Source organism: Plectropomus leopardus, chromosome 20, assembly GCF_008729295.1.
Source record: "Plectropomus leopardus isolate mb chromosome 20, YSFRI_Pleo_2.0, whole genome shotgun sequence".
NCBI classification, from domain to species: domain Eukaryota; kingdom Metazoa; phylum Chordata; class Actinopteri; order Perciformes; family Serranidae; genus Plectropomus; species Plectropomus leopardus.
In genome coordinates this window covers 23,247,023-23,267,872 of record NC_056482.1, presented here as the reverse complement: position 1 = coordinate 23,267,872, position 20,850 = coordinate 23,247,023, and the positions used below count along the sequence as shown (strand labels likewise).

Genomic DNA, 20,850 nt, shown 5'->3' with positions numbered 1-20,850 from the left:
AGGGCGTTCGTATTTTTTCGGCTACTAGTATTTTCTTATGTACTTAAAAAAGCCGAAAAAGAAGGCTGATTTACATTTGGGGGAGATAAAAAATACGGAGATAAAAATAAAATAAATAAATAAATAAGATTATTTAATATTATAGTATACAAATAATTCTGTCAACAACCACGACATAATTATTGTGAGGTTATAACTGTAATATTATTTTCTTAGTTTGGAAATTTATGTTAACCTAAATACAACATCAATTGTTGTGTTGCAACATTATAATTATATTATGCATCAAAATCATTGTGAGGTTACAGCTATAATATTAATTTCTTAATTAGAAAAAAATATGTTAACCTGAAAAACAACATCAAATTACTTTGTGAAATCCTAATCCTTAGGGACTGTTATTAATGGAAGGAGATTTATTTTATTTGGCTTAGGGGAGGGATAATCAACTTTAAATGGTTGACTTTTGCATTTAGTTTAAATACCATCAGAACCCCAAAGTCCACAAGTGTTTTTAAAGACCCTTGTTTTCTTTAAAATATCTCCAAAATCCAAACATTTATCATAGCCAGGAACTGTGAAATGCGTATATTTATGGCAAAAGAATGGTCATTCATTTTTCCCCCAGGCACTCAGGGACGCTCAAAATATTTGTAACACCAGGGAGGGCCTTGATATTTAAAAAAAAATGTCCCATATGTCCCATATTTAAACTCCAAACACATGTAATCATTCTTCAAAGTCCAGTGTGCAGGATTTAGGGAATATATTGGCAGAAATGGACTACAATGTAGGTATGTATTCTTCAGTGTATGTATGTATTTCTACAGTAGGTCTGGACAGACAAACCAAACACTGGCTCTAAGGTCAATGGCGTAGAGTGTTGGAAGAAAACAGATTTTTTCAGTGTGAAACTGCTTTATTCAGTGTTTTTATTGATTTAAATCACCAGGTCCATCTGTTTTAAAGAGAAAGAGACTTCTGTGCATAATTCAGCTCCTGGAAACAAACCTGAACAATTACAATTGAAGGAATTCTAACCAGGAGAAGTTTCAGCTGGTTGCAATCTATGATCCACTCTGCTAAATGCCACTAAATTACCCTGAATCTTATTTACTGCTCCTTTAAATGTTCACTGAATTGGTCTCTCCCTTTTATGCAAAATGCCTCACTGCAGTTTCTATCAAAATGGATGAATCGATGTGCTGCAGCTGCCTGTTTTCTCAGCTTCAGAAAACATCTTAATGTCGGCCTCCTTTGATTTTTGTCACCACTGCAGATGTTCATACTGGCTGCCTTTTTGTTTGTGCAGATTTTAGGACAACTGAAAACTTATTACCAGAATTAATGTGGTTGTATACACTTTTTTCACATTTACACACAGATCTAGCCCTGAATCAGTGGTGTCTCTTTGCTATTTCACCTGAACAAATAGACGTTTGCTCTTATGTAATAAATCTTTAATAGCCTTGTTATTTAAGGATGTTACCATGTTTACTGTTTATTAAAAGAAACGTAAAGTTAGTTTGTTTCGGAGCATTTCAAAACCACAAAGCTGACTCTGTCGATATAACCAACAAAAACACGTCATATAATTTTATTGTTATACTGTACAGTGCAACTCTGATCCTGCACCGTTTGTCGAAATATTACATTTACTAATTTAGGTGCTACTACTCGTATCTGCATACTGCACCTGTAAACAGTTTACAAGTAGAAAAATACAAAACCAGACACCACTCATCAATATGTGAGGGGGGATGAATGAAGAAAAAAAACACAGAACAAGAGGGGCTTCATAAAGCTATAGTACCTTTTGGTGGAGAAGAGTTCAACAGAATCAGGATCAATAAAAGGCAGCCTGAAATTACTTCAGGGAGTTGCTGTTGCAGCGTTGTTGGAGATGAGAGGAATTGCACATTTTTTCTAAAACAAGGATAGAAAAAAAAAGTCCAACAGGTCTAAGGTTCAGTGTCCTTGCTGTTTTTAAAAGCTACATTTGTATACATCAAGTGCACTTAGCACAGTCCACAGGAGACGAACAGGAGGAGCTGCACGAGCACATCCTGGCATCCTCCCTGACGGAGAAGAAGAAAGTCCATCACAAGCTTCTGTAAGAGGTGGTGTGAGTCCAGACTGTTTAAGGCATGCATTTACAATAATGTAGAGCCAGAGTGGTTTGGGGGGCTGTCAGGTGTCTTACAGTAACAGCAGTTTTTCTGTGGAGATTTCCAAGCTGATGAGTCTCACAAAAATAAAATTCCAGAAAACGTGGCAACATGATTTGCAGTCAGGAGCCAAAACCAGCACTGCGATTATTTTTCTGAATTCACAGAATGACTTTGTACTAAAATGTGGTAAAATAAGACAAACATAAATAATCACACAAATAGTCAGGACAGCAGTTGTGCTTAAAATTTTCAGTTGTAGTTTCCACACAGACGGGTGACAATGAATTTCTGTTGATCCTTTTACAGCATAGTAGGGCTGGGTGATGTGGGTCAAATAATGTAGTTATATAAACAAGGATATTTTTGTCATAAGGACATGACACACAATATTATAAATGTAGGGCTGTTTCGATTACCATTTTTGAGGCTTTGAAGATTTAGTGATAATCAACTGCAAATATTTGAAGCTTCAATAAGACACAATGGGATCAGGGGTTGGTGGTATTAGTAATAAAAGAGAGTAATATTGAGCAGGAAGAGACGGTGGAAGGTGGACTATTACACGCAATGTTTCTGTAAGTTATTACTACCTTAAAAGCCAGTTTAGGTCAAATCCCTAGATACAAAGAAAGCCCTTTAATACAGTTTCCAGCTGCAGATAATCTGCAATTCATTTCCCCTGTTCCTTTTCCTTGTGGGACAGACAATTTAAATATTTGCTTATTATTTGATTAAGTATCATTTTATTACTTAATTATATAATGCATTTCACTGCAGTGAATGTACACTGTACTTTTTGATGACAAACTTGAGCTGAGCTGAAATCAGCTGCTTAAAACTGGGGTCAGTGACTGCACTGAGGACACTTGCCACCTTCTTTCAATTTCTTTTCTACAAGTGTACTGGTGAAAAACAAAACCAAACCAAAAAAAAGTTTTCAAATACTAATTTAGATGTTGATTACCATGGCAATGATTGAAGCTTTGACACATTGAATTTATTGGATCAGCTCTATATAAAAGGTACGCATAATGAGATATAGTCATTGTGAATTTGTTCCACTGTGATGAATTCCATGAAATCAGACTCTTCATACGTGCAAAAATGTAACTAATTTTTGTCAGTTTTTCATTACAGAGATTAATTAATTTGGACAAGAAAAATGTCAGCATGATAAGATCATATCACGATATGATTATGATGAAAGTTAAAATCCAGTTTGTATTAAATTATCACCCAGCCCTTGTACACAGGCAAAGAAAATTGTCACATAATTTAACACAGATGCTGAAATCTGAACCAATTTGTAATGGTTGAGTTTAAATGAAAACTAACACACATACATATAAACGCACACACTCTCTCTCTCTCTCTCTCTCTCTCACACACACACACACACACACACACACACACACACACGGTAGATGTGCACTCACAAGACCATGCAAACTGTAAAAAAAAAGTGCTGTGTTGTGCACATGTGTGTTCATCATCTGGATCAACTGAAATTTCAGAGGGACTCTCGTCTCACCAATGTAACATTAAATGAAAGTTAAGGCAACAAACAGGAGAAAAACCAACATACAATCTCAGACTGAAAACATGATGCTAAACACCTGCATCACATCTCATAACAACACATATGTCAAACCTTAATTTGTCAGACCTGCTCAACAAACAGTTGTGTACATTCACCCGGCAGACCTCAGCTGGTGCATCACAGAAGCAGAGGCTCAGTGACACAGTACTTCATGGCTGATTATGTTGAACTCCAGTTACCAGACAAGTTGAAATAAACCAGCAATGACCACAAGAGGGCAGAGAAACACTGCGCCAGCACTGCAGACCTCATGCTCAGCTGCAGGAGAAATGAGCTTCATCTGCAGATAAACTGTCCTCTGAATACAAAACTGGTGTCAAAGCAAAACCTCTCAGTTATATATGAGGCAACACACGATGATGCTACAAAGCTGATACATATATATTATATATATTTTTAATCTGAGATGATTAATCTTTTCCAAAATAAAATTAACACACATGCTCCTTTATGTGTTGATTTTTTTCTTGACAGAAATGACATTGTCTACAAACCAAATTTAAATATAGAAATGTAAATCTTCCAATTGGGTGATTCAAAAAAAATGTTTAAAAACACATTAATTTGTCTTTTTAATTTTAACTGCTGCTTCGATTTCAAGTTGCACAACTGAGAGATGTTGCTGAGTCATTATTTGTCCCTAAAGCCTCTATGTGGAGGATTCTAACAATTTCTGACTGGCATTTTCTAGTGGTATAATAAAATCAGACACTGTAGCAGACATTCATGCATGCCTGTACAGTGCACAGGCTATACATATTTTCACTGGGATTGTCTCATATTTCCTATATTTCCATTTATGCTTAAGGTTAGAGACATAAATGTAGACAAGAGATGAGTGAGTTTAAACCGGAAATGGACTTTAAATTGTAAATGGGTTTGGGCCTTACTGGTGTTGTTATATTTATTATTTATTAGAAAACTATTGACAGAACAATCTCAGAATAGAGCTTTAGATTATTTTTGATCACAATAGTAATAAAATAAACAAAATGAGGATTTCCTTCATCATGAGTATGCATATTGACACATTTACTCAGATGATACTTATACCCGTCAAAATTACGGAGACTTGTTAGTTGTGAGTATTCAGCTAAACCCTAATGGACAAGCACACGGCCTTCTGTCCATCCTCTGCTGTCATGTCATCCCAATTCATGCATGTTTTCCGAAAGGTTGAAGCCTTTATGCGCACATGCACACTCACATGCTCAAATACACACTCACACATACACCCACACACACACAATTAGTCTTTATCTTTTTGTCGTTTTTTTGTTGACCCTGTTGTATATTGCTTGCATCAAAGTATTGTAATCTATTGTAATACTTGTAATTTATCGTATTACCTTCAGTGAGGTATTTTTTATAAACCCATTTGGGTTTCTAGCCTCTCTGCCACCTTATCTTTTTGTATTCTTTTTGACCTATTTTCTGTTACTGTTTTTAATGGTGCTAATAAATAATTGAAATAAAATGTAGGTCAAAAGAGACACGACCACTGGACAAGGTCGTAACGCAAAAAATCAGTAATATAGTGAAAATAATTCTCTGTCCACATGTCCCAGTGTTTGCCGTTGTCTGAAACTTTTGACTCTGCCCTCTTGTGTATTGGATAAATCTATGCAAACATAAAGAATGCATGAACTATGTGGGCAGTGATGGTTACAAAGTTTGAAATGAACCTTTTATCTATTTTTGCACATAAAAGCAGCAGTAATGAACCTTAAGATGCTCTAATCAGAGAAATCCTACACACAGGGGTTTTAACTGGACAAATCGAAACCTCTGGCCCTAAGTTCTCCTCTCAGTAACCAGCATGAAGACAGCTCTGCCTTGCTGATGATGAGGACAACTGAGACACAAATGGACAGCGGTGGACCACAATAACAAGTGCACAACTGGAACAAGACTACAAAAAAGGCCGTCTGATCTCGTCACACATGAGCCCTCAGTAGGCCGAACTCATATTCGAGGCATCACAGATGCAAAAGTTCAACAGATTTTACTCGGCCCCGTTAAAAAAGCATGTCCAATCACTGAATACTCTAAATGCTGTACGATGATCCAAAATACTTGTTTTAGGCACAGTGATGTTCACCCGTTCCGTCTGGCGATACCTGATGGGACATGAGGTGAAGTTAAAACTTATATTCCATATAAGATGTGATCCCTTTTTTACTCATTCGAGGACAAAGAAACAATCTTTGGGGTGTTTGGGGGTGGAGTTATCGTCCATCCTCTTTAACCCGGCACGTCTCTGCCCTGATTTTTCTTGAGGCGTATGCAGACAGGTGTGGGTGGGCGTGGCCATGATGCTTCATCACCTGCTTCTTCTCTATTGTCTACTGTTGAAACTGGAGTTGGCGCTACTGCAGCTTTCCTCGTAAGTGGGTGGGGGCTCTGAAGCACACAAAGGCAAAACAAAATAGTCAGTAAAGAAGAAAAGAATTTGGCAGGATTTTTAGGTACCCATCCAGACTTTGTCTTTGTTTTAGAGACTGAACCTTGATCAACTGACTGCACAGAAAAACTAAAAATGATATTTCAGAGCACGGACTTTGATAGGGATGACAGAATTAATGAATATTTAATTGACTTTTGTACCATACTGGCACCTTGTGTGTCCCTGCATGCATCTGTTCCAGTGATGTGTAGTGAAGGTCGGCAGGGTTTGCAGTGTCCACCCAGTCCTCTCTTATAAATTGCATTTTCTAAACCAATAATATTTCATAAAATAAATGTCTATTTGTAAATTTACTGTTTATTCTTGTGATTTCTATTTTTCATTTTTGTATTAATCAATAGTTCAGACCTCACAATGGTGTCTTTTAATATAGACCATTCTCATGTTTTTTTTGGAAATGTCAGAAAATAATTGCATTTTGGTATTTGGTATGTAAGGAGCTACAGCAAATACTAGAATATGAGGTCCCTAACAGTTGTTTGGTAATTTATCGATGTAAATCCTTTGTATAAAATGTTATTGCCAGTGATAGATATTTGATCAAAATATTGTTAGTGGCAAGCAAGAAAGCTATCACTAGGAACAGGGGTCCGGAAACACCACTAATGAAGCACCAATAACTAACAATCATGGAAGAAATCTTTTCAGTGGAAAAGTTGACACACTTACTGAGACTGCAAGACAACTAGAAAGAAGAAAATGGGGAAATAAGACTATACACGACTTAAAAAGATGACTCTGGAATAATCTATAATCTATAAAGATGTAAAAATATATATGCAACCAAGCAGTTCTTGTTTTGTAAGTTTTTTGGTTTGTTATTCTGTCGCCCTGACCGTCCTATACGTGACTGATCTGTGTGTGACACTTTTGAAGCACTAACCATGCGGGTAGTCCCAGCTGCTGTACTCTGGAGGGAGGATGAGCGAACAGGAAGTGGGGACAGGAGTCACGTCTCCCTCGGTGAAGAAAGGTATGGTGGCCCCGGTGGACACGCAGAACAGGGGAGCGGAGGCGTCGGGCCGTCTGTGGCTGGGAGGAAGGGCAGCACCGGGGGCGTGGCTGAAGGCGCTGGGGGACATGGTGACCGGCTGACCTGAGGGGTCCTGCTGAGAGTGACTCTTGGTGGGAATCTCCTCACTGACCACGCCCCCCGCACAGAGCACCTCCTCTGGCTCCTCCTCCACCGGTGGGGCGCTGGGTGTCACGCCCGCTGCGCTGGGTGCGATAGCGGAGTGGTCCGGACTGGATGGCATGGTCCTCGACGGAGACAAGTTCACAGCGATGTTCCCGATATAGATAGGCAAAGTGACGACTGCGTCTGGAGATTTTAGTGACACCTGTAACACAAGCAGGATTTATAAGAGCACAGGCTTAAATTAGTCTTTTTATTTATACAGCAATATAGTCTAGGCTCATTACATATATATTTTTTAAAAAAATCTGTATTGTTTATTTGGGGAAGAAATATTATTCTAAAAGATAAACAATATAAATGACCAAAAATGAAGAAAATCTGAATTTAAATGTACTACTACTAACTACTTTATGGTTTGATCTTTTTATTTACTTTTGGTTTCTTTCTCCATATTTCCATTCTCTTCTGAACTCATCACTTTAGTCAGCCACTGTTTTTTTGTTGTTTTTTTTTTGGAGTAAGCTTTATAGTTAGAAGCCTGATATGAGATCTGTGGTTAACACAAATTTAAGAGACTTTCAGCTTTTGTTCAACAACATAAAATACATCAGTAAATACCCCACTCGTGAACTCTGAAGCTTTTATGTATCTTAAAAAAAAGCATTTGCTAACAAGTGGCTAAATAAGACAACAATCCTTAAAGTGATGTTTGCTTGTAAAGATTATCTTGCTGAACAAAACGTGTAGGTATCATAACCGCAGACTTTTTTTCCTGCAATAATCCAAAGGGACATGAGATGCAATAATCTAAAATCAAATGGAAAAATCCCATAGGCTTTTTAATGAGGGAACCAGGGAGATGTTAGCTTCCGTAATGTTACATTACATGGGAGGTTATCCATGAAAGATTAATGTAACAGTTTCATCACACAGAACATAATTCCATGACTTTTCCAAAACTTTCAATATTTTTGCTAATTCTATAATAATTCCAGGCCTGGAATATGTAAATATAAAAATTACATGACTGTGGGAACCTTGTGTATCTAATAATTTTGCCAACATTTAAACACATACACACAAACACACACACTGACCTGAATGAAGTAGTCAATGTCTATGAGGCTGCAGCCGGTCAGTGCTGACTGAGGAAGAGGAGGGACGATGATCTGCTCTCTCCACTCTGCATGTTTTCCTGCTTTCACTCCGGCTCCCTCCACCTCAGCGATGGTCCGCAGGTCGTACACAGGCCGCTTGGTCTTATAGGTCACTTTCTGGTGTGAAAAAGTTGTGCACAGACACAGAAAGACGTCATGGCGACGTCAATCGAGTTCACCCACCTCTCGCTTATTGGACAGAAACACGTTCCTTTGAAATACATCAAGAAAACCTCCATTACTGTCATCTTGAGGTATAGGGAGATTTTAAGTGCCCCCACATGAAGGGATTATTTCTATGAATGGATGTGTTTGAAGCTCCAGAGTCCCAGCAGAGATTTATAATACATCCCTAAAATGGAAATTTCCGGGGACAGTGCACACCGACTGGGCTCATTGTGATGGAGTTTGGGACAGAGCAAAGATTATGAAGACATACATCTGCAAACTGGGAGATAGGCATATTACAGCATTTTTATTCAAATTAGGCAAAGTTGGTGGCAGATGTCCAGATTTAGTTCAGTTATAAGAAACATGGGGTCGAGCTATTTTACAGGCTGAGACGTACAGTGCTCCAAGCACTTGTATGGTTAATATATTCTTTGGAAATTCATAATTTTATATTTTAGAGAACAGAATAAGGACAATAGTCTACAGTACAGTAGTCTACAATAGTCTACTTTTTTCTATACTTGTCCAGACCTAAAATAGAAATTAGCCTGTTGAGAGAGGAAGTTGGGGTGGAAAAAATATGTACAAATATAAAAAACATTAATCTACCTGTATGAGACTGGCCAGCACACATCCTGTGTCCTTCCCTGACTTGTTGTGGATCTCAGTGGCTAACTTGATGACCTGACCGGGGATGTAACCCCTGAAGTCGCTGCGAGCTTTCAGCATCAGCGTCCCCGTCTTCACCAGGAGGTAGCTGAACTTCTTGGTGGTCACAGCATAACTCGGATGCTGTGGAGGCGCAGGATAAATGTTTGTTTGTGTGTTGTTCGTAATCAAGAACCCTCATTAGCTGCTGCTGTGCTGATAATCTGATGCTGATAATCTGTTTTTGCTGACTTCCAGAGAATCAGAAAACTGACAGGCATGATGGGAAGAGAGTGAATAAGTAAGTAGTGCAGAGGAGTGGAGGAGAAAATGAATTAGATCCTGCTCTGTCATGAAATCAAATAAGCCTCGACCAAGACAAGATGCTGATCAAATGAAGAGAAACATTACATCGTTTTTTGCTTCTTCTCTTCTCTGTTTCTAGATTATGTCTAAAACTTTTGAAAAGAATCACAACAGCAGCAGTGAAGTTTGCAAAGGAATAAAAATAAGCATAGAGCTGATTAGACACTTACCTCAATGTCAGGCACCTCATTGAGGTTGAGCAGGTTGAGCAGGTAGAAGGGCCTCTGGGCTTTGTAGTCCTTAGAGAAGCGCGGTGTGTCGATGGCCGCCCTCACGCGATAAATAATCTTCCCAAAGGGTCCCTCAAAGGAAGTCGGGGTAGCAACTGAAGAGAGAATGGGGATAATACAATACAGACATTAAGTTACTGGTATTTTGGGGCAAAGTGACTGACATAAGGACAGCTACAGTACAATAAGCTAAGCTAAAATAGACTTCATTTATTCCACAGTGGGAAAATTCAATTATTACAGCAGTTCAAGACTAAGAAGCAAAGGAAAAAGTGAAACACAAATAAGATTGTAGAATAACAAAATAAAATAATATATTGATATATACAGATACTACATGTCCGCGTTGGATGATTGTGCAAGATAATCATTGCATTGAAGCATAAAAATTTATAAATATTGCTGCATAGTAAGTACAAAAATATTATTGCTCAAGTAGGTAACTTGCACAAAAATGTTGCACAGTATAGTAAATAAAGGAACCCGTATATATAAAACTCACATGTTTGATTTATTTATCAAAAGATATTTTTAAAAAATATTTATTTTTAGATATTTATCTTTTTTTCATTTTTTTTCCAATTATTTTATTATTTTTCATTTTATTTTCTTCTGGTTTGTCTTTATGTGGCGTCATGATCTGAGCTGTGTAGGTAGGAAATGGGGGAATGAAGACTTGTTTGTTACCTACAGATTATACTGTACAGACAGTTAAATGACTCTGAAAAATAAATAAAATAACTGGAATAATAACAAAAAAAAACCCCCAAAAAGCTATTTTGCATCTTCAATAATCCATAAAAATACATAATGCTGCATAAAATTAAATCGTTGTTGAACATGACCAACATAGATATGCCGTAACACCTTTTTATTTGCATAAGTATCATAAAAAAAATATTTTTTTAATTAAGTGAACAAGATATAGCAAATACATTCAAGTTCAAAGGTAATATTTAATTCATCATTTTTTCAGGGAAAAAAGAGGTAAACAATTAAACACATTAACCACAGATTGTAACGATGCAATTCCTGAAAAAAGCTACATTGATCAGGCTAATTCATTTTTATTTCTAATTCATTTTTTACACTTAGTGTTACTAGTATGAAGACAACAGAGCTGAAGTCTGCATCCTTATCCATGCAGGCCTCTATCAGAGCTGTCACGAGCTGTAAGGCGTCCATCAGACTGATTTCTGTGCTTTTGTTCCAAATGGAAAAGGGACACTGATTGCTCTTGTGTCTCAAAGAAAGGGCAGTGAACAGAAAAAAACAGGGAGGGAAAAAGCTGGAGGGAAGGAAATTTAAGGAGAGTGAGGTAAAAATAACTATTTGGGGAGAAAGCAGACAAACAGACAGAAGGACAGAGATGTTCAGAGCTGGAGGAAAAACATATATATTCCATACAGGATGTACAAAAAGGTGATAAATGTGTTGTCAGAATAGAAGCTGAACCACTCTTGTTTCTTTTTTCTCCTGATTCTCATTCAGATGTTAATGTCAGAGAGGCAGACGGCTGCTGCTGCTGTCAATGAGAATTAACCAAGAGATTGGGGTTGTTGTTGTTTTGTTGCAGACAGCCTGAGAACGACGCAGTGGACGACGGACTGACAGAGGACAGACTGAAGAATCAAACTGACTTTCCTTGGAGACACACTGGACTGAGCTGCTCGTGGCTGCTGAAAGTGGCAGAGGATCAGGAAGCGCGACTTTTTCCTCTGAGCTCAGTCAAAGGTCTTTAACTGAGCTAGGGTTGCACTTGCTGACTTCATTTCAACTGGACAAACAGGAACTGTTTTGATGTCAATATATTCATAAATGAGCACGCTATTGATTTTTTGAGGGTTTTCTGTGAAAGTTGTAAGAGGATGTCAAAGACACAAGGGAGCTGTTTTGATGTCAATGTATTCATCAATAAGCAAGCAATTGAAATCAATTGCATATTTAAGACGATTATCAACGGGTCATTGATAATAATGTTAAGGGATTTTCTGAGGGCTCTTTTTCACAAACTAACAGCTGTGAAAGTTTTGACAGGATGTCACAGACAACGAGAAATGGTTTGATGTCAACATATTGATACATGAGCAAGCTATTGAAATCACATCCTTAAAAATGTATACATTTAAGGCATCAAATCACTGACTGTGAAAAGTCAGGATGTGCACTTTTCCTGTAAAGCCCTCAATCAGATGCTGGCTCCCTTAAATAGCATTAAGTCACCAAAGTTTGAGAACCCCTGATCAGATATTTTTGTTACAGAATGCTCTAAAATGTCAGTTTATTTCTGTTAAATTTCCTCCCTGAAGGGTTGGATCACAGAAAAGGTTATTACAGCCTTGAGATATACAGTATGTATCCTAACCAAGACATTCAGAAAAAGTTTCAGCCTTCATCCAAATTTATCCCAGTTTAAAGCTTGATCTTTAACCTGCAAATCATCAAATCAATAATGACTTGACAACCAGGGCTCTCACCTTTTCTCAAAGTTTTAAGTGCATGAGTTCAACAAATGTAGTTCTACTAAAATTAAAAATCTGAATTTAGATCTTGTCTTCAGAGGTATACAGATCAAGCAGAGAAGCTTTTATCTGTTGAAGAGGGAAATAATTTGGCTGTTTTGATTTCAATAGGTCTGACGTATCAGGGAGAAGCAGCAGCACACATTTCACACACACTTTGTCTGACAGCACGCTCCCTTAGCGAACACATTCCTCAGCTCAGTGTTTGTTGATGTTTTGAAATGCATCACAGCTGGCAGTTTAATTTCAGAAATCAGCAGTGAGATAGGAGGATATTTGGGGATTTTAACACTTGTCTGTCATCTGCTGTGAAATTTGATTCAGCTGGTTATTCTGTTCATTCATATGAAAACAAGGACGCTTACATGATATGCGGCAGAGGCTTATCTACAAAAGAATACAAGTTTAGCACTCGATTAAAGCAACTCTCTGTTGTACTTCTCTCTTTTCTTCCTATAGTTGTATCTCATGTCCCTTTGGAACAAGGCCATGTACCATTTCATCCAATTCTTTTCATCCCTCCGAAGTGTCCTTGTACTGAGCTTATCTCGGCCTACGCCTTCCTCCTCGCTTTGAATTTCTTTGTTCCCTCAGTGAGAGATGATCACGCCAGAACAACACCTTATGGCTCCACTGAGCGGAGCTTGTCAGATGAAATTCTGTTAGTCCTTCTCTGCTTTGTTAAAAAACACTGATATTACCCAAGACTCCAACTCACAGCTACCATGATGTGCTGAAAGTTACAAGAAAATCACCGGAAAATAAGCGCCAAAAACAGTTAGTTAAAATCAAACAAGAACATGAAAAAAGGCTAAAAATTGAAAAAAAAAATGCAATAATATATATATATAATTATTATATTTCTTTGTCACTAACTCTATTTTATTTTTATAATTATTATTATTAGATGTTTTTCTAGTTTATTCTCAAACTCATTTTCAAGTGTTTTTTCTTGTAACCTTTCACTAATTTCTTGCAATTTGTGGAACATTTTTTGTCAAGTTGCTGGCTGCCTTTTTCCCTCCATGTTATTTAAGGGTTAAACAGCTTGTTATATGTGTTTAAGCACAGAACAAGAAAACTTATGTTGATCAAGGTTTAAAGGGTTCAATGTCAGGTTAGAACAATCGCCCCAAAGACCTGCTGAAGTGTATTTTAAAGATATGAGCGAGCAGTCAGTCTGTTTGCTCTTCCAGCAGGGGGCAGCAGGAGACACTTGACTCTCCAATGAGTCACTCATCACTACATGATGGTGAACATGCCCTGTGCTGATGCTCTGGAGTCTGAGGGCCTGAGAAGAGGGGAGGGCGAAGCATGGGGGCATGAAGACCAATTAAACAGTGCCTGCACAACAGGAGAGGGAACTAAAAATAACCTAACACCCCCTGTGCTTCAGCCCACGCCTGAGAGACTGTAAGATACCAGACAGACATTGTACTGTGTGTGCCCTCACAGGTGCCAAGTATGATCTGTGTTATTTGCACAATCTGAATATTTTGGAATATTTTGCCAGGAACTTTGATGTGTTTGTGAATAAATGACTTGCCATGATTTAAACATCTGCCGCCATTTGTCGATTTTTATTTATTTTTGGAGCTTAATCATGATTAGGAGCACTATTAAACTATATATATTGGTTGGTTATTTATTGCACCACACTCTGGGAGTGCACAGCCTACTCTGGGCACAGATGGAACAGCAGAATACTGTACACAGTGAAAGGGAAATTTGTTTGCATTTTCGTTGTTTTTGGGCATCTATGTACAAGGATTGTTTTCTCAATGTTATCATGTTAACGCATTTCTTTGTAAAAACGCAAAGGAAAGACTTTTCCGCTTCTGTAGGGCTGTTCTCATCTAAAAGTGGCCTAAATGACCCTTAAAATTTTGCCTTCCTTCGCCATTGCAGCAGCTGCTTCTCTCATCCACTGATCTGGCCTGAACTGTGATCGGATCAACTCATCAATCATCAGCCCTATGACCAAACTTCACAAACTGCCGCTGAGGAAAAAAGATCCAACGAAAAGTTCCACGTTCCATTTAAGGACCAGCAAAAACATCCTGAATTTAGAGACACAAAATGACAATTGCAAAAAAGTCTGTTGATACCCATTCTCGTCAGCGACCGCCACGCAGAGTGTGGGAAACTGTACGCTGTGGCATTACGATTGGCACATTCCAAATCTCTTAAACATTAACTATGCGATGATCCTTCACACACCAGTGGTATCACTAATCTGCGTACGTCTGGTTTGTGTGGGAGATAAAGGGTTTAGGGCTGAGCATTTTATAAGCACACATACTAGAAAAACTCCCATGTTATCAGATGTTATCGCACCTGAGTGCTCCGTTCACTGACGTCATCTAGACCTGGGAAAGTATTACCAGAAGTGAAGGCGTGCCTCTGACTCGCAGGAATGAGGTTAAACATATCACAGGTTAATCATACACTCACCTGGGATGAGAAACTGGAAGGGGAAACTGTGTTCACCTGCTGCCAGGGTTCCTGTAAAAGAGGAGGGTTTATCAATTACAAACAGTGAAAAAAAACAAATTAAATTCATGGTGCACACATATTGATCACTCTTAGGGTTTGTAGATCCCTCTGTAAACAGTAGACGTCCAGGTGAGGCAGCGTGCCTCTGGGGATCACCTACTTCCCAGCAGGATGGAGTTTCTGACACAAACAGGCTCTGTTGTTCAAAGACAGCTGAGCCGAGTTGTCTTTTGTTGTGAGCGAAACTAGCAAGTGACACCAATCAGCCGGTGTCAGCAGAAGAGATAAACTGTTGGCTGTGTGACGGCACAACACGTGTAGCTGGCAAAGTTGGAGCATTTCTCAGCAAAGTTAATCAATGATTTACAAGCACAGTGGGGCCAGTGGTGATCGACCCAAGACTGAGTGCATTCTTTGCTCTACAGGTCGGCATCTTTGTGCAAAGGCTGCCCTTATAGATTAAAGGATATTTAGTATATAATTCTGGCTTATTCTACAAATCTGACAGCCCCGTATACTCTGTCTGTGGCACTTAGTGCCCAAGTCTATGGCTCCATCTCAGGACATCTTTGGCTGTTTTAAGATTGCAAGAACTTTTTCATAGTTACCATCTTTTTTTTGTGTCTGCACCACAAGAACTAGGAAACTGCAAACTCAGACTGCACAGTATGCAAAAAAATATCAGATTGCGATTATTCTGACATTGCAACTGCGATATGAGTTAGGATTTTAGTGGGAATGGTAATTTTTGCATTTCCTCTTCCCTGAGAAAAAAAAAAGATGATGTAATTTTTGCTGGGATCTGAACCAAACAAGCAAGTTCCCTTACATCAGGAATAGAATTTGTAGACCAGTTCACTGTAGCGCCAAAACGCTACATTAATAATGTGACATTTTTACTTTAATCGATTAATTGCAGCTCCTACTGAATATTGCACTTGGCTACATTGTGATTTTGAGAATATTTCAAGTAATAATAATAATACAGGAATTGGTCAATTGTTAGCATGGCTAAAAAGTACATGACATCAGCGTTCCTATTAACGATGCCAATGCAAACAGAAAAAAAGGACCTGAGGTTGTATACTTCTTCTGGAAGTTCCACAGTGGGAAGTTCCTCTAAGAAAGTCCCCAGAACCGTTCGGTCAAAAAACGCCTTTTAGAAACTGGTCACAAATATATAGTTTTGCTTTCGAAAAAAAGGGGGAAATAATTTCTTAAAACAGCTAGGTACTGTAGTTTTTAGGGAAAGTTACGCAAACAGGAATAAAGGGTGAATTTGTTGGGGACTATTTTCAGTTGTCAAATAATACACATTCATTGATCTACTGAGTATTTACAGCAGCAGAACAGTGTATGAGTGACTGATTGAACATAAACTACAGTATGTGTGTGTGTGTGTGCGTGCGTGTGTGTGTGTTCTTTGAAATGAATGAACATGTAACCAGTGCAACAGTGTGGCAGATGGGCGTGTTTTTAATGGTTTTTGGCCGACAATGGAGCAGAACAATAGTAGGACATACAAACAATAAAGAAACTATTAATTAACTATTAGGAGGACCAGTTCATCGTAGTTTCATTTTCAAGGTTTGCTAACAATAACAAAAATAAAGTTTATCACATACTTTAAAGATGTTAGCTTAACAAAATGTTTCTAGAAAAGCATTGTGAACACTAGAAACAAATGTATGAAGTTCAATCAAGCAGCAGTGCAGAAGAAAAAACTTGTTGAAGACTTTGTATTACTGATGTAATCAGACAACGCAAACTGAAACTGTTATCAGAAGCACATGTGGCCTTCAGAGGATCTCAACAGGAAATACTCTGAAGTATGAGGATGTGTTTTGGAATAAAAGAAACTCTGTTACGTTAATTTTCTCTGAATAAGATTTTTAACTACTATAAATACTGTGAAGAACATTCTTAACCTTGTTTACTTGACAAGCTCACTTAAATTGATGAGAAGAGCATAAGGAACCAATAAAAGCCTTTTCACCTTGAGAAAGTCGGGTTTTTAATTCTCTAGATGGGCTGACAGCCCAATTAAATTCTTGCAGACAGCAACATGTCTCACCTCATTAGGGACGGGCGCAACTTTTTCCGTTAGTCTCGGTTTCCTGAGGAGAAGCACTCAGACTATGTGTGTATTCATTTGCATCATGTTTACTGCTGCAGGAAGCAGTCATGCTCTAAAACAGCGCTGTGCAGGTGCAGCTACTGTATATTCTCAAGTGTGAGAGCCAAGCAAAGATGGGTACAGGAAGAAAAATGTTTTTAAAACAGCATGAAGGAATACAATTTAATAAGAGCATATATTATACAGAGCAAGCTGTTAAGAGTTTCTAAACATCAGCATACGAACCCTTGCACCATTTGAGTATCCATCAAACCTATAGACAATTCAAATACATTCCTCTTACAGAGCTAATGACTAAAAAGAGGAATATATTTTTTCTACTGGAGAGACAGGGCAAAAATAATCAGTAATCCACACTCTTACCATTCTTTTTTTTAAAATTGTTAAAACTGAATTTAATAATGTAAAGTTATATACTTATTGTTGTGTTGGATGCCAGGCCATTGTTCCAACAGCTCATAATTTGCTATCCTGAAAACAAATACACAATCAACAAATCAGATCTATTTTCTCAGAGCTTAGCTACACATTCTCCCAAACAGACACACATTTCTATTTATTATGCAGAATGACCCCTTTTGATTGGCTGACCCACACATTCATTTATGCATAATTTATTTGTGGCGCAAGTCAAGAGCACTCACTCTGCAGCAAAACCTGGGGACCCGAATGTCTCCAGAAGTACACTGCAAACTCACTGGCAAAAACAACACAAAGCAAAAAACAAAAAAATGACTGCAGTCTCAGTGACTGAGGGGTCTCTGACTGATGATTTGAACCTCCAAATATCAAGGGTCAGTTCTAAGCAGATATATTAAAAGTTTTAACCACAACGCTGTGGTTAACGTGTGGCAGCAGCATAAAACCACTTGGTTATCGTTAGGAAAAGATCATGTTTTGGTGCTACAAACACAAGTCTGTTCTCATTTAGTGCAGAGGTGTGTAAAGTATCATCAACAGATAATGTAAAATATGAAAAAACAGGAGTGAGTCTGTCTAAAGCTCGCTCTAAATATAAAGCTGTCACATTATCAAGTGAAACCACAACCAGGCTGCAGCAGTGGGAGGGAAATCCTTATTTCCTGAAGGTCATTAACTGAGAGCAGTGACAGGATGAAGAACGGACGCTGACATCACTGGTCTTCACTCCTCTAACCGCCAAGCATCTGTGGCATACCACATTATCAGTCAGCCAAAGTGAGCGTTGCTGGCTTTGTGTAGGAGTGTGTCTGTGTGTGTGTATGTGTGTGTGTGTGTGGTGGTCTTCTGTCACCCTTCCTGTCTCGCTCTCTCTGTGCCGCTCAGCCCTTGGGGGCAGAGCAGCCCATTTTCGGAAGAGAATGGGATACGGAAAAAAAAGGCAGAGATAAAGGGGAGCACGGAGGGAGGGTGTGTAATGAATTATTTATGTCCCTCTGTGTTTGGTGTGTGGTGTGCTCGGTGTTTTACAGTACGCTCTGTGTGTACTGAGATAGTGAATGACTTTTTCTCTTGCTACACAGAAACGGCAAATGTGGCATACTGTATAGGGTGGTTTTAATTTTAAGTGACTTATCAAATTAGGGCAAAGTTCAATACCAAGCCTTGCTATTAAGTTTTCTTTGACTCATAATTAACTGAAAGTCTCTTTTAATAAATATCTTTTCGTTTTGGCCTTGACTTGGATGTTTGCTATAGTGATCTGTTGGCACCCTGCAAATAAATTTAATGTTTGTTTTACTTTATTAAATAGTTACACAAGACCTGAATACATGCACTACGCAGACCAAAGCTCACACTGTAGTTTGCCTACAGGTTTGCATGTTCCTGTGTGAGACGGGTGTGTTCATGTTTGAGCCTGTTTGTTTGTTCAGTCTGAGTAATCTGAGCTTTCTTATAAGCCTGATTTTCACTTCGCTCTTTGACATTTGATATAACAGCTTATCCTGATTCCACTCACATGAACTGGGGCAAAATGACAACAAACAGTACAATAACTTCTGCTGTTGTAAAATGACACGTTAGAATCAACAGGGTTCATAATGAGAACATAGGATGGATCAGAAATGGGGAAATTATTGGACTAAGAAATAACATAATACTATACTATAATGTACTATAGTATTTTATAATAAGAAATATCTTCAGCTTCAGCTTCAGGATCAAATTTGTGTTTGTGCAACTGTCTGCTAGTTTATCTTGAATGGGGCAGAGAACTCACTTATTTTGAATTTTCCTAGATAACAGCTCAATGTTGACATGAAGCAGAGTTACACCGTAATCAAGTGGAATAACCCAAAGCCCTTTAGTTTATTCACAAGTCAAATTTAAGATATAACGGTCAGTTCATCCAAATCACAAAAAAACGAGGCATTTGCAGCTATGCAGGTAATTTTGTTTCTATGTACTGTGTCAAGGCTGTGTTTACACATTTTAATGTTATTCTAGTATATTTGTAGACTATGTTTTTCAGATGACAGATATTTTTGTTTGTAAATTTGCGTATGTGTTGTTTTCAGTCCATCTATTCTGTGTACCACTGTTGGATCTGTGTTGTAAGTACATCTCATACACTATATATAGTATAATTGGACGCCTGCAGTTAACAAGGAATCCGAAAACTGACAAAACTCTTGATGAAATGATGTCATAGGGGTCAATGATAACCAACAGAAACCTATATCAAAACATGCAGAACTTATGCAGTGTAATCCAAGTCTCATTTATCAAGCCGTATGCTCAGTGCTTCCCAAACAGACACCCCTCTCAGATGGGGAACTGAACTAAAGGTTTAGCTGATTCATGCTCTTTTCAAAGCCAGACTTCACAGACAAAAACAGTAATTTTACCTCTCTGAACATGCAAGCTGTTGATGTAATGCTGCCTCGATCAGTTAGTTAGTTTGTGTTATTGTGTGATTTTTCTGAAATAAAACTAACCCTTTAAAACACAAAAGTCTCAAAGTAATACAAACGCTGATCGAGGCAGCGTTAGAGTATTTTTTACAAATTCAACCCATCACAGTGACTTATTGATATAAATGGTCATTTGGGGGTTGAGGTATTCCTCTAATGGTTGACCTGACAAAAACTAATTTGAAATACTTGCAGTTGTAGTTGGATACTTTAATCTAATTAATCTTATAATGCATCAAATTATTTTGTATGTAAATTTATAGTATGCATCTGGAAAGTATAGCTGTCATAAATATTCCATCTGAAATGTTGTGTGAGTGAAGTACAAAGTAGCATCATATGGAAACAGGCATTTTAACAATCTACTGACGTACAAGTACTTGAGTAAATGTACTTCCCAGCAGTATGCTATGTTTAAACAGACTGGTGTATGCCACATGTTGAAGCACACAGTCCTGAGAGTTAAACATTGAACTGCTCCTTGGTGCTTTAACCAGCGTGGATTATGTGCTCCAATGACTACCATTAACTACCACAGGACGATTTGCATTTACAACACATTTCATGCATGCATGCACGGCGCATTTCGCCTTCTGGCTGTGGGCGGTATCGGTGACAAATGCAAAAGATGGAAGATCACGTTCACAAAAAAAGCCCTCATTTCTGCGAATTAGTGAGCCGTCAGTGCAGCAGGGCAGGATGGGGAAAAAAATTAAACCTGTCCTCTGTGGAGCATGTCCAACCTTCTCATCAGACACTGGCGGACACTGATAACCACGTCTCACCTCAGAGAGGCAGCATGCAGAGAGGCCGGCTGGAACATCACTGCAGGGGACGGCTACTCTGACTGATT

The 20,850-nt window shown here is 38.3% G+C and overlaps 1 protein-coding gene across 1 annotated transcript in view; it reads right to left on the bottom strand.

Annotated features, from left to right (window-relative positions):
- Nucleotides 1–1,570: 1,570 nt before the first annotated feature.
- Nucleotides 1,571–20,850, bottom strand: part of arrdc1b (arrestin domain containing 1b) — a 44,357-nt gene continuing 25,077 nt past the window's right edge. Inside the window, exons 3-8 of the mRNA XM_042508700.1 lie at nt 14,925–14,975; nt 9,889–10,043; nt 9,314–9,496; nt 8,474–8,650; nt 7,122–7,578; nt 1,571–6,174 (exon numbers count right to left, since the gene is read on the bottom strand). Coding sequence (XP_042364634.1) covers nt 6,110–6,174; nt 7,122–7,578; nt 8,474–8,650; nt 9,314–9,496; nt 9,889–10,043; nt 14,925–14,975 — 1,088 coding nt within the window. The 3' untranslated portion in view covers nt 1,571–6,109. The remainder of the gene's footprint in view (nt 6,175–7,121; nt 7,579–8,473; nt 8,651–9,313; nt 9,497–9,888; nt 10,044–14,924; nt 14,976–20,850) is intronic.